This window comes from Alligator sinensis, unplaced genomic scaffold (genome assembly GCF_000455745.1).
Source record: "Alligator sinensis unplaced genomic scaffold, ASM45574v1 scaffold250_1, whole genome shotgun sequence".
Classification (NCBI taxonomy): Eukaryota; Metazoa; Chordata; order Crocodylia; family Alligatoridae; genus Alligator; species Alligator sinensis.
Genome location: NW_005841888.1, coordinates 2,322,564 through 2,336,270, shown reverse-complemented (window position 1 = coordinate 2,336,270; position 13,707 = coordinate 2,322,564). Strand labels below are relative to the sequence as shown.

Here is a 13,707-nt window from a genome sequence, read left to right as displayed (position 1 = left end):
TCAGGGTGTGCTCTGTCCCTTTAAAAAGTCACACTTCCCTCAGCACTAAGTGCCTTGTAGGCTAGGGTACCTGTTGAGCTCCTGGAGCCCCATTAGCCTTGTATGCAAAATATCAGGCTGTCCCTGGAGGCTCCTTCCCCTTAGCTGCTGCCAGAGAGCTAACCCCTACTAGTCTCAACCCTGTGGCTTATATTTGCCCAAGGCCCTGCCTTCTTCCGGTCAGCTGACAGGGTGCAGGTGCAGGCTAATTCCCTCATTAGCCTGTTGCCATAGTAACCTGCACCTGTGGGGCTTCTGTCTGGCTCCTAGGGCCCTCTCCCTAGGCAGTTTCTGTTCTTAAAGGAGCAGGCACCTTAGTGCCCTGCAACACTAACTCAACCTCTTTTTTGGTTTCCCCAATAAAATAAAACATGTTGTCATTCCAAGATGGAATGGTTGTGTTAAATCAGAATACAAAGGGTGAGGTCTGCTGCCTGTGACTTGATGCTGCTCACTTCTATGCTGGCATGGTACATCCAGCCAGTGCCAGAACTTAGTGGCATTAGACAGCTACAGCCTCAATTCTACTGCCAGGTTTTGGTTTGCTGGGACAACTGAATGGGGAGAGGCCAGCCAAGGAATGAGCATGGCTAGAGTAGACAGTAGGGTGATGCACTGATTATATACCTCTTTCGATCTATCTCTGGTAACGTGGTTCTTTTGGAACACAGTCCTCTTCCACAGAGAAGTCTGTGTAGTTATCTCTCTCACTGGTAGAGTCTTAAAATCTTAGTATTCTGCCTGTCCTTCAGAGACTTTCCTTCCCTAGAAGGTGAATGTCTTTGCATACTATTGAGTTTGGGGGGCTGGGTGAGGGAGAATTTCCTCTCTTTATGACATGGAATTTCAAGATGCTGGGCCTGTAGCAGAGGGAGTACAACTCCTACCATTTTGTCATCAGGCAGGAGTTTAGACAAAGTAAGAACTGCAAAAAATTGCAAGATATTTGCATAGAAAGTTTCATCGTGAATGGGCTCAGGATACTTTACAGATGGATCAGAACCTTGATCCTTACCAATCCCCTTTAGACTTCTCTAGTAAAGCGGATGGTAAATCAGCTAGGGGAACAAAATTCCTAAATAGTGTAAAGCTGGTATAACAAGCGCTATGCTACCTGTTCTTGCCCCCCCGCCCCACATCAGGGAAATATACTGCTTACAGAGGAAAGTAGTTTCATCTTAGACAGTTGTTAGCCAGAGAATAATAGAGCAACTCTAGTGCTGCTTTGTTTTATATTATGGGCAGCCTCTGGCTACCTGAGGTTTTGGGTATTCCAAAAGTTTTATTAAGCCACCTTTGCTCCCTTCCTATCAGATCTTGCACTGAGAAGAGCTCAGCTGGACCCAAGACTCTGTCTCTGTTTACCAGAGAATACTGATATGTATGCAGCCACCTCTGGTACGGAGCCAAACAAGACAAGTTTAGTAGTCAACACAGGAAGGAGGGGCATGCCTGAAAAAGGGCCTGCTCCTAAAAATTCCATGAGAGTTTTAGTATCCTAGCACAGGAGATAATGTTTAGTGCTCAGTGTCATTCAAAATAAAACATTGTGAAAACAATGTCAGAAGTTAAACTGTTATCTTCAGAATCTCAGCAAGTTTATACCTTGATTTTTAAAATATCTTTTCCTTTCAGCTAGTCTCACAAGTTCTAGGGATCTTGGTAAGCTGCATCATCTAGGCATAAGGCTAGGGTTGGATACTATAAACATTTTAACTTAGAATCCTGTTTTAATAGATGTAATTTGAAATGTCCAGCCGTATTAATTTACAGTAGATATTCTGTGTTTAATTTATATTGAAATGCAGTGACACCAATAAGCAAGGGCAGAAATAATCAACTGCTTGAACATATTGCTGAACTCACGTTCAAGGCCAATCGTAATTCCAGATCTTGAATCTTTCCTTTGGATAATGGGAGTTCTCTGGAATAGGTTTTTCCCTTAATTTTGAAAAAAAAATGCAATGCCAGCTTGTCTGAAGTATAGTCATGTAAAACCAAGGGTAATAGCAAAACATTAGTGCTCCTCTGCATCAAGAATAAATCCATTAAACTGAGTTGATAAAGAGGAAACAATTGTATCAACATCAAGGGATACCAAATAAACTTTTACAATAACATTGGGTAGTAATACAAGTATAGCAAAGCCACTCCACCTTCAACCCTACTTCATTTGGGGTCAAAATTAGGGCAATGTAGCTAGTTTGTATTGCTATAAGAACATGCAAATGCAACAGTTAAAGCATCTTTGATGCATGCTCTCAATCAGACACTTGCCCTTCCTCTTTAAAAGTGGCTAAAACATATGCCCTGAGTGTGAGTTCCTTATACAGTACTCACTTTCCCCACAGTGTTTCTCACAATATGCAGCAAATTGAAGAATTTTCTTTCTAAGAGTCAGATCCATAATGGGTATAAAGTTCCACTGAACTGAACAAACTACCTGCTACTACCCGTTACAAGTCATTTTTTCCACCTAAATATAGAAGGGAATGGTGGAATTTTATTTATCAGTGTGAGACCAACTATTGGCGTATGTATCATGGTTAATGGGTTTTAATGAATTTTGGGTTTCTTAGGTAAGCAATTGAAAATATCATGTAAATAATGAAAAATGCAAATATCATTCTGTAATAATCTGCATCCATGACAGATTATTGAGACGATACAAGCTGTGCTACTGGCAGAAGTACAAAGGAGTATGAAAACCTTGAAAAAGACATCAATCATCAGTCAACCAGTGGCAATGGTAGAGAATGGAAATGGTGAGATGAGCACACTGCCAAAGATTGAACAGACAGAGCAGACAGAGTTACAATACATTAAAAACATTCCTTTGGCAAGTAAGTGCAAAATTTATTGGCATATTTTTTTCATAACTTTTTCTAGTACTTAAAACATATTAAGAATATGAGTTCATGATATATTGTTTCTGTATGAGACAAGCCAAGTGCCCTGTTTCTGACCTAGCTGGCTATCAATTTTCTTATAAAATTGTCAGGTATACAGGGGACTTCCAAATGCTATTATTATCATGTTTAAGTAATGAATACTAAAAAAGAAAAGGTGGATAAAATTTGTATTTAAAAATGTAGTTCTGGTATTGGAGATGTAAGTGACATGGAGCAGGTATTTGGGGGAATATAATCAGTAGCTTACAAATTACATTGACATTATTATTATTTTAGAAGGTATCTTTTTCAATGATATCAGCCTTTATACAGTACTAAAAATTAATTGTTTAAACTTCATAACATGGTACAAAATCTTTTATTTATTTTTTTTATAAATAGAGCCTCTACAATGGGAAATCAAATGAATTTTACAATTGAATCATTTCATTTTACAACAAATTTAGTCATCGTAACTTTATAATGGCACTGTTTATGGTAGAAAAGATTGAATCTGAATTTATGTTATGAAGTGATATCCATTTTTTAAGCCTATTAGCTGAGTCTTAAAATTAAGTGACCTAAATTTTAGATCCAATCTTATTAGTGAGCCTTCTCTGGGGAAGCTAATTTATTATCTTGTTGAATGTATGTATCTGTCATGAAAATTTGTTACTGGTCTACTTGTCTCAGGATACTAAAAATGATCGGTGATACTTGTTTCAGGCCGCAAAACAAAATGGCATCTCTCTAACTTGGACTGTTGTAATATTACAAACTAGCTAAAGCTTTGAATAATTCCCATATATGAATCTATATATTGCTTATACTGGAGATTCTTTTGAATCATTTTATCTCGAGTTGGTTGGGACAGGATAATTTTTTAAATAAAAGATCCCCCAGCTACAAAATTCTTATTTGGATTTGGTTCTGAACCTCCTTAGAGTTCAGAATGTAATTCAATGTGGTGGTAAAATTTGGACCATTGCAGGGACAAGAGCTAGTTTGGAAATCTTAAATCTGGTTGCACATATACAAAGTTCAGGAGTGCTGATATTCATGGGTTTGATTCAAATCCTATTTCTAACAGGTTGAAATACATTTTTAATGTATATTGTGACAGAAAAAATCAGTTTTCTGTTTTATTAAATGAGGCCGAGTCTTAAGAGTGATTCTGAAGGACTAAATAATAAAAAGTTGTAACTTCACTGGAGTTACTCTAGACTTATACTGCTATTATTTGGATTAGTGTTTGGCTCATGGCATGCATGGTGATGGCTATGGGGTGTTTTAGTCATAATACATATACATTACTGAACAATATTCATCTGGAGAACTATTAGAATTTTAAAAGGATGTAAACAAGTACATATATTAATGGGAAGATGTGTACTGAAGTGCATAGGGCACAACCTTGTAACACTTTCTGGTTTACCTTGTGCAAGGTGTATTTTATTCTAAATAATTGGATGTGTTATGCAACAATATACATTTTACAGCTACACTATAGTATTGTGGAGAGGGGGAAGACCTATTACATTATGATGTACGTAGGAACACTGTACAATATTTTAACCTACTGTTTGTTCGGATTTCTATACATATTTTTGCTTACTGAACTATATTGACATGTTATGCAAATAAGCACAAAAACACTTAACTTTGTCAGTGTGGCAGCCAACCAGCGGACATCTTTCGAAACTAACTGGCTTTATTCTGCATTAACCTCTTTCTAAGGCTTTTATTTTTTATGAATATATTTTTAAATTTGCAGTGAGGTTGGTAGAAGTGTAATAAATTGATCTGAGAGTAAATCTATATGTTGAATAATTACCATCTATTTTTACCTCTCCATTTGATGTGGCACATCTTCTTACTGATCTAAGTATTTATGGGGTTGTACTCTAGTTTTCATCCTGAATAACATCAAGGTAAGTACTAAATACTGTTTCAGCTGTTTAACCCATAATTTAGGGCAAGGGGCATGCACTTTGACCCAGTATAAAAGTATCTGGGTTTTGGGTGCCATTATCATTGTACTGCATTTTTGTTCTGTTGTGGTTAATAGCAAGGGTCCAAATCCTGACATATCTAGCCTGGTTTTACTCAACAAATTCTTATTGAAATCAATGAGAATTTAAATGTATCTGGATAAAGCTTTGATTTGACCCAAGGCTAGTATTATCTTTAAAAATATCTTTTTCCAAAAATGTCTAACTCTTTAACTTTATGGATGTAAATTAGAACATTTAGATACCTATACGATTGTTTCATTTATTGATTCATTTGAAATGTCATCATTTCTGCTACCACAATTTGTGTTAACTGGGTACAATCTAGCCTATACCTGATTGTTTGTAAAATAATGATAAAAGACTAATACAATGATTCCTGTAATACAATCCATAATTAAGAAATAGCTGTTCTTTTCCCCTTTGGAATCTCTGTGATGGCGCTGTATTATGAAAACAAGTTTCTTCTTTCTTAAGTTTCCTTGCAAAAAGAGCCTGAAAGCAGGGGGCATCATAGTTTCACTTGGTAAGTTGAGAGAGATTTGGTTAGCATCAATCTAAAGCTCATTGAGGTCCACAAAAAACTTTCCACAGATTTCAGTGAGATTTGGTTCAATGCCCAAGTGAAGCTGAGTGTTCTCAACTTTTCTCATATGCCTCTTAAATCTGAAAAACAAGACATACTCTTAGTTTTATCTTGCATTCCACTAACCTAGTGTTTAGGGCATTCACACAGGATATGGAAGACACAATTCAAGTCTTACTGTAGCTGATGACATTTTAATCCAGAGGTGGCCAACTTGTGGCACATGCAGCTTCTGTGCATGGCATGTGGCAGATCAGGGCGTGTACAGGGAGCACAGAAGCAGATGGGGCAGAAAACAGCAGCAGATTAAACAAAAAGCACAGAGCTGGGAGCAGAAGGCAGCAGAGCAACAGATCAGGCAGAGGAAAGGGAGTTCAAAAGATGGAAAGGAAATAGCTGAGTATCTTTGGGGGTGCCTGGGGCTATGCAGCCTGTACTGGGGACAGAGGGACTGCTTAACCCTTTTGGAGGAGGCAGAGAACCTCTGGATCATAGAATCTTAGGAAAATAGGACTGCAAGGGACCTCACCAGGTCTTATAGTCCAGCTCCATGATCAAAGCAGGAACATCCCTGACTAAACCATCCCAGCCAAGTGTCTGTTCAACCTGCTCTTGAAAACTTCCAGGAATAGGGATTTCACAATTTTTTTAGATAGCCTGTTCTAATGCTTGGCTAGCCTCATAGGGTGTGTGTAGACAAAACAGTTTTAACCCACCACTTCAATTTAGGGCCTTAAAGCCCCCATGTTGTGCACACACCCTGCACTTACCGCCTCTCCGGCGTTGGGGAGGGGAGGGCAAGCTGCCAGCGGGTGGAGCGGTCCCTCAGCTGCTGGGAGGCTGGTGCTTCCATCCAAGGCAGCAGCGCCCCCCCCCCCGGTGGCACCCACCCACATGGCACCCAGCTCAGGTGGTCCTGGGGGACACCACAGCCATGGAGGGAAGCACCGGGTCCCCCCACAGCTCAGGGAGGGGGGAAAACTGGCTCGCCACTTTTCTTGGGTGGTGCCTGCCTTTCCAGGCTGGCTGCACAGGCTTCCTGCAGAGCCCCTGTGCTCCTCCTTGGAGTTTTAGTTTGCTGCACCCCAAGTCATTTAAGGTGCATTACACCACTGAATTTCCTATAGCAGCTGGAATTAATGCACAGTACACCGCCAAGGCGTACAAATATCGACACCATTAAAGCGGTGCAAAAGCATTTAGCCCACTTTAAAGTGTCATGCACACGCGCCCTTTGTTTTGTCTACACACAGCCCTAGTAAGAAAGTTCCTCCTAATCTCCAACCTAAATATCCCCTGCTAAAACTTAGGGCCATTGTTGCTAGTCCTCTCCCCTGTGGCCACAGAGAAAAGCCTATCCCTATCTTCTCTGTAAGTGTCCTTCAAGTATTTGAAAACTATTCTCAAGTCCCCCCTCTGTCTTCTTTTCTCCAAACTAACCCTAGTTCTTTTAGCTTTCCTTATAAGTTTTGCCTCCAGACCCCTAATCATTTCTGGATAGGATGACCATAAGTCCCAGCTTGGCCAGGACAGTCCCAGATTCCAGAAGCTGTTTCAGTGTCCCAGCCATTGGAGAAAATTGAAGCAATAGTCCCGGATTGGTGGAAACTCACACACATGTGCCCGACTCCTGAGTCAGGAACCAGGCATGTGTGGGCAGATTCAACCCAATCTGAGACTTTTGTTCTATGTAAATGTCCTAGCCATAGGGTTCTTAGGTAGAAAGAGGATATTGGGACCACTACAACCATGTGTTTTGAATGAACTGGCTCCTTTTTTGGGAGGGACTTTGGGGTTTGGTTTGTTTGTTTGTTTGTTTTTAATAAAAGCAGGGCTTATAGCCCTGGCTCCAGGAGAGGGTTCAGGGTTGTGAATGTCAAGTGAAGTTAAGCACTTTCCTTTAGACAGAGGCAAGCATCTAAGGCATTGAGGGGAGCAGGCTAGTGGCACACTTCTCCATGTTTCCTACTACCTAGCTTAGATGGCTTTTAGATGGTTTTAGATGGCTCCCTGTCTATCCCATTCCTAAGAGTCGAACATTCCCCAATATAGGAAACCTAGGTACCTAGCCTGTAGTTGAGAATTCTATTAAAAAGCAAGGTATCAGCATTTCAGTATCTAAGTCTCCCGTTGTAGATATAGCCCTTAGTCACATTGTGCCTTGTAAACAGGCATTTGTAAAACAGGGATAATAACATTTCTTACCTCACATGAATGTCATGAGGATAACTGCCTAAAAGACTTTGAGGTGTTCAGCTACTGGAACAATGTGGTGAGATGATATAAGTAGAAAATTGCGGCATGTTATTCTAGAAATGGATATAAATGATCAGGTAAAAGGAAAGCATGTAGCCTGCGCTTCATTCCTCAACACTTAACTTTATTGTGACTGCCTCTATTATATTCTTTCTCTGTGGCAGATGTGGCTATAATTTAATGGATTATGAAGCCTTTAGTATGAGAAATTCACACCATATAAATCACACCATTACAGTTACTTTGCAATAAATTCAGTTTTGTAGCCAGAAATTCCTAATTTAAGAAACTGTTAACAATTCAAGTTTTTAAAGATATTTGAAGGGTTATAAGATTTTTTTTTTTGTATCACTAAGCCCTTCAATTAAATAAATTGGTTGTTGCAGAAAATGAAGATTGTGCTGATAAATAGGTTATCATGAAATTAACAATGGGATTTGAATTCTAAAGTTATTGAAACTACTGTGGGGAATTAGAAAGAAGATGCAAGTATTGTCTTCATTCCATAAATTATCTTCAAAGACTTTTATTTACAAAATGAGCCAATATAGTAATATTGTTTACTTACTATTGTTTAAATATTGTTTAAATATAGAGAATCATGGCCAGACTTTAATGCTGAATCAATGAAATGCAGCACACAAAAGCTTCTATTCACCAGAAAAGTTCAGTGGCCTGCAGCAGAAGGTCTCAGAACAGACTTCCACTGCCTGCTGAGTTTTTCACAGGGAAATCTGTCCAGATGAAGAAACCATTTTACATGTACTTTATGTGCACCTCCCATGGAAAGCCATTCTATGACAAGGTCTTTATCTGTAGCAAATGAATCCTTCTGACCCCCTGTGAGGTCTTGCTGCTTGATTAAGAAGGTGTTGCTAGTTGGTATGGGGGAAGGGTAGTGAAGGTTGTGGCTGTGGAATCCTTTATTAAAGATCCTTTTGGTTGTGAGCCAGGCACCTGTTCAAATTTGGCAAGATATCTTTCTTTGATTCTGTGTATTAGAAAAAATGCTGTAAGTTTAGACCATTGACTTCATGGGGATTACATGGGGTTTAAATTGGAACTTAGTTTGGTCTGCTGACTGCTGAGGATATTATTTGCAACTGGAACAAAGGCACTTAGTACTGTTATTCCCCATGACCAATATTAGTGTAACTTGCATGGATGGATAAAATGTGCCATCAAAATCCCAGAAATCCATGAGATTTGAACATATTCCTCTAGAATCAATCCCCTAGATGCAACACCTATGACAGTCTGAAAAGTTGGCATTCTCCATCCTCATGCCCTTTCCTCCATTTTTCTCCTCAGAGTTATGGTTCTAAGTCTGAGCCTAGGTTTGTGCTCATTACATAGAGAACATTCTCTTCTTGAATCCTTCTTCAGACTTCAGACTCAATATAAAGATGGTCATTACGCAAAATCTGTGTTCTGGTGCCTGGATGTCACATGTTGAACCATTGGAAATAGACATAAACTGAAAGAGAGCTGGCAATGTCGCTATTTGGCAATTTGTATCAAAATTGTATAAATGCCAATCATTTAGAAAAAAGAAATGTATACAATAAAGACAATAAAGAGGAGGTACAATCATAGGATTATCCCAGTAAGCATGATGAAAGACGACATTAAAGAGGACAGAGAAAGGGAAGGGATGAAAACTGAAGCCCCAAGAAAAATAGTTTAAATAAAATGGAATCATACTTAAAACATGGCAATATGGGTATATGTAAAGTGTGACCATTATGTCAATAATAATCAGCAAATTGGTCTTAAAAATCTCAGAGAAAGAATTTTATTCCATTTTATGGTGTAAAAAAGCATTAAGCACTAATAGGAAGGGGTTAGCAGGTAGGTGAGGACATAAGGAATAAAGAGTTTGCATTAAAAGGAACAGGGAATCAAAACTACTAGGTATGGGCACTGAAGCACCATGTCCACCAACAATGTAGTTTTTGAGGGTCCTAAGACAGAAACATGTAAATTATCCAAAGAGGGGGAAAAAAGAAAATGAATGGCCATCAGAGACTGACATGTGCTTTTCATTATGATAAACTTCCTAAAGGAACTATAGGGATTAAATAAAGGATTTTTATTTTGTTTTTCTTTTGCCTAATTGTAAAACTGACAGGAAGATGTATTTCACTATTTCCCTTTTTGCATGTAAATATTTTGCCAAAGCTCAGACTGATTCGTCTTATACTTACAACTTTAGGGATTTTATTGCCTTCAAGCAACTGATAGTACTTATTGCTCTTTTCTCAAAGTAGTTCCATTTTTCAAGGGGATTCAGATTGATTAGCTTTAGTTTGGCATATGAAGATCTAGAATATGTCATTGTCCTATCTCCCAGGAGTAGGTAATGGCACAAGCAGGCAAGAATGTGAAGGCAAGAACATGAATGGGTTGTACTGAGATAGTGCTATGGTGCATTTGTTCATTAATCTACGCATTTCTTGAGCTCTACACAATGGGAAGCTTGTTACATTATGTGAAAATGCTACTTACAGAATGTATACAGCATAAATATTGATCTGCTCAAAACAAAAGGACTACCGTCTTGAAATATGAATTGGTCCAACACTAACCAGGAGTATCTGTATATTATTTTAAAAGACATATTAATACGTGTGCGGGCCGGGAGCGATCCGGGCCCTTTTTCGTGCCGCGCAGGCTGTGGCGACATGCTGGAATTAGGCACGGACGCGTAATGGTTGATTTAAGATTATTTACTTACACCGAAGATGGTCATGGTGCAGGCAGGAAAACTTGCTTGAGTTGCAGTTACAGATAGAAAAGAAGAGAGGCGGACTAGAGTTCCTTCCCGTGAACATTCTTCTAGCCCATCCGGTTGGAGGCTCTAAACCGCGAGCCCGTCGCGCCAACCAAAGAAAGTACTCGAAGAAAAGAGCTCTGAATAGACTCACACAAAGTTTGCTAGGCTCCGTGGAACTTGTGCGCGCAGGGAAGAGGGATACGTCGAGGATTGCGCTCGGTGACGGGGAGAGGCTAGAGGCTGATCAGACCCCTGTTGCCTTCTTGATATTCACGCTGGGTCCAATAGGCTCCACAGCGCTTAGAGATCTTCACAAGACGTGAAGTCTCCTCCTCCTGGTGTTTGTGGAGTCCTCCAACTTGGGCGGAAACCACTCAAGCTTTTTATACGGCTAGCAAGCCAATCACTAGCCGCCACGTGGGAATAATTTAGAACTAGCCAATGGTGGGGCACAAATTTGAATACGAATGGCGGGAACTCCTTGCAACGTGCATTTCTGTGGTGCAACAAAGAAATGCACCCTGCAAAGAAAGCTACTGGTGGCGGGAATTCTTTTGCACCGGGGTTTTCCTCTGCAGCAGAAAACTCCAGCGTGCAAAGAAGCTGCAATTTAGCGGGAACAATTTAGCAGTGCCGAAGCACTCACAAAACAAAAATCACACCCTTGGGTTGTGACAATATGAATCATTCTTTGTATTTCATGAGCTACTTTCACACAAGGAATTTGCAAAATTTACTAAATTAAATGAGTCATTGAGTCTCATAATATCCCTGTGAACAAAGAAGTAACAGTATGGATGGGCAGTGTTTAAGTAAAACTTAATGGCTCCTCTTGTCCACCCAAACATACCCAATGCAGTTGCAAAGCCAACATTGTTACATTACTGGCCTTCCATGCTCATTTGATTTCATCTGGATTGTCTTCTGGCTCCCTGACTTTCCCTTCTTCTCCTTCCATTTTTATACCTTCTAGTTTAGCATCATACCCCCTCCCCAATCTTCACCTCTTCTCCAAATCCCATGTCCCTCTCTTTCTACCCCCATTTCTCTTGACTTCTTTCTTTATTCCACATTCTCCATTCTTGTTTTCATGTAGGGGGAGGCTCCTAGTGGAGATAAACACAGTTTGTTCTTCAGTGTTATCTGGTTAAGTGCCTCAAAAAATTTTGGGACTCTCAGAAAGCAAATGTCATTATCACTGCCCACTCAGCTGAATGGTGATGGTGAGGATTGGCAAAGGCTCTGAGCAGTGGAAATTTTGGGAAGGGAAAGTAGTACAAGGATGAATGTATCTAGCAGTGGACCTGTGGGCAAGCTTTATTCATCCCTTAGAGGGCACACAGAAGTGGTAATTTTTGCCCAAACTGGTCCTTGAAAGCAGTCTATAGCCAAGACATAACACAAGTGCATGGATGCAGAGTGCTTTAAAAGAGCCTGATTCCATTATATGTGGGTTCAGATGAAGGCGCTCCAAAGCAGAACACCCTCAATAACTTGAGCCTGTACACACAAGGAGTAGGGCAGGGCTGATGCATTCCAGCCCTGCTTCTAGTGCTGTTTTCAGAGTGGGAAGGGGGAAGGGAACATAGGGAGCATGTTCTGGGGGTTGCGCTGCTGCCACTGGAGGGTGGAGCAGGTGAATTGGAGCTCCCCTGAGGTGGGGACTCCAATGTGGAGCAGGTGAATTGGAGCTCCCCTGAGGGGGGGACTACATTCCACCCACCCTGCCCACTCCAGAGCAGGCTGGGGAAATCCCAGAATGGGCCTCCCTTCCCTGCCTTGTCTTCCTCCCATCCTGAGACAGAAATGGGGAGCCAAGTGAGGAGGGATGGAGCTAGGGGAAGAGGCTGCGGAGATGCAGCCTCTATCCCTGGATAGGTTCCAAATTGGACCTCGATCCCCCACTCTCCCAACCCAATAGCTAATATCTGTTGGGTTTGGAGGATAGGTCCAACTCATGGCACTTTCTGTGATGCACTGTGAGTTAGACCGGGGAGCTGCACTTTCTATTTGTACCCAGAGTCTTGGGACAGTGTGTTGGGCCTGTGATTTTCTCTAGCTTTTATGTAGATGTACACAGGAAGGGTTGGGATTTCCTTTTTGTATATTTCCCCATGCATCCACATAAGCCAGAAGAAAAATGATCCCATGTGAAATAAGACAAGTATATGTTGTAAGGCATTAAAAGTGGAAAATTAGAATAGTATTATTATATGCTGTAACACATTAAAAGTGGAAAATTAAAACACTATTCCAAGTGGAAGCAAGAATATGCTGAACCTTGGAAATGAATCTTGGGAACCTGAACTTGTTTACAGACATCAAGCAAATGATGCAGGTCCAAATTGGGGGCATAAAGTCAGAGCAGTGATGGAAGAAAATGACTTTTCTAGAATATAGGATGGACTGGGAAGTGGAGCTAGAAGGTAAGAGATTGACGAGGCATGGATTAGTGTCTCATTATTTGGGACAGGGAGAAAACAGATTTTGGTTCTCTTTACAAAGAAGTGACAAGTATGATGGAAGGGCAAGATGGTAGTAAGAGCAAAGATTGCACTGAGGTTATCAACCTCTGAGACAAAAAAAATAGTTATGTTGTCAGGATGCTGAAGTTCTTGATGCTAATAGGGAAGGAAAATAGTGAAGTGTGGAAAGAGACATTACTTTAAAGTAGTGTAAGAGTGATGTTATACCTGTGATAGTCCAGAAATTATGCAAGAGGCAAGAATTTCTTAGGGTGATACCTTTTATCGGACCAACCATATAGTTGGGATAGTTACACAAGCTTTTGAATGCAAAACATTTTTCTTCAGGTCTGATTAGAATCACTTAAAAAATTTAAAGATACTGAGATGATGGCAAGATATTCAAGAGAAAAAGCAACTGGAAGTGTGAGATGACACAAAACAGGAAAAGATCAGGAATAGAAAGTATTGTGGAATAATTTCCATGTGGAAGTGTTACTGGAACCTATTAAGGAAAAAGGGTCTTAGCGAAAGTATTTTAGAAGTAGGAAAAGGTATCTGCATGCAATTTGAGTTAATTCATACCTTTTCACAGGTTCATGAAGAATCTCATGGCACTTGAGCTCAGATCCTTATTGCTGAGAACCTAAACAGTTTGGGGTCCAAGAATATAATTTAGCCC

The 13,707-nt window shown here is 40.2% G+C and overlaps 1 protein-coding gene across 5 annotated transcripts in view; it reads left to right on the top strand.

Moving 5' to 3' along the window:
* WDR72 (WD repeat domain 72) overlaps window positions 1-13,707 on the top strand; it is a 241,488-nt gene that overhangs the window by 145,637 nt on the left and 82,144 nt on the right. For all 5 annotated transcript variants that reach the window (XM_025197090.1, XM_025197094.1, XM_025197089.1 and 2 more), the window contains one exon: window positions 2,693-2,882. In XM_025197090.1, the coding sequence (XP_025052875.1) occupies window positions 2,693-2,882 (190 nt within the window). The remainder of the gene's footprint in view (window positions 1-2,692; window positions 2,883-13,707) is intronic.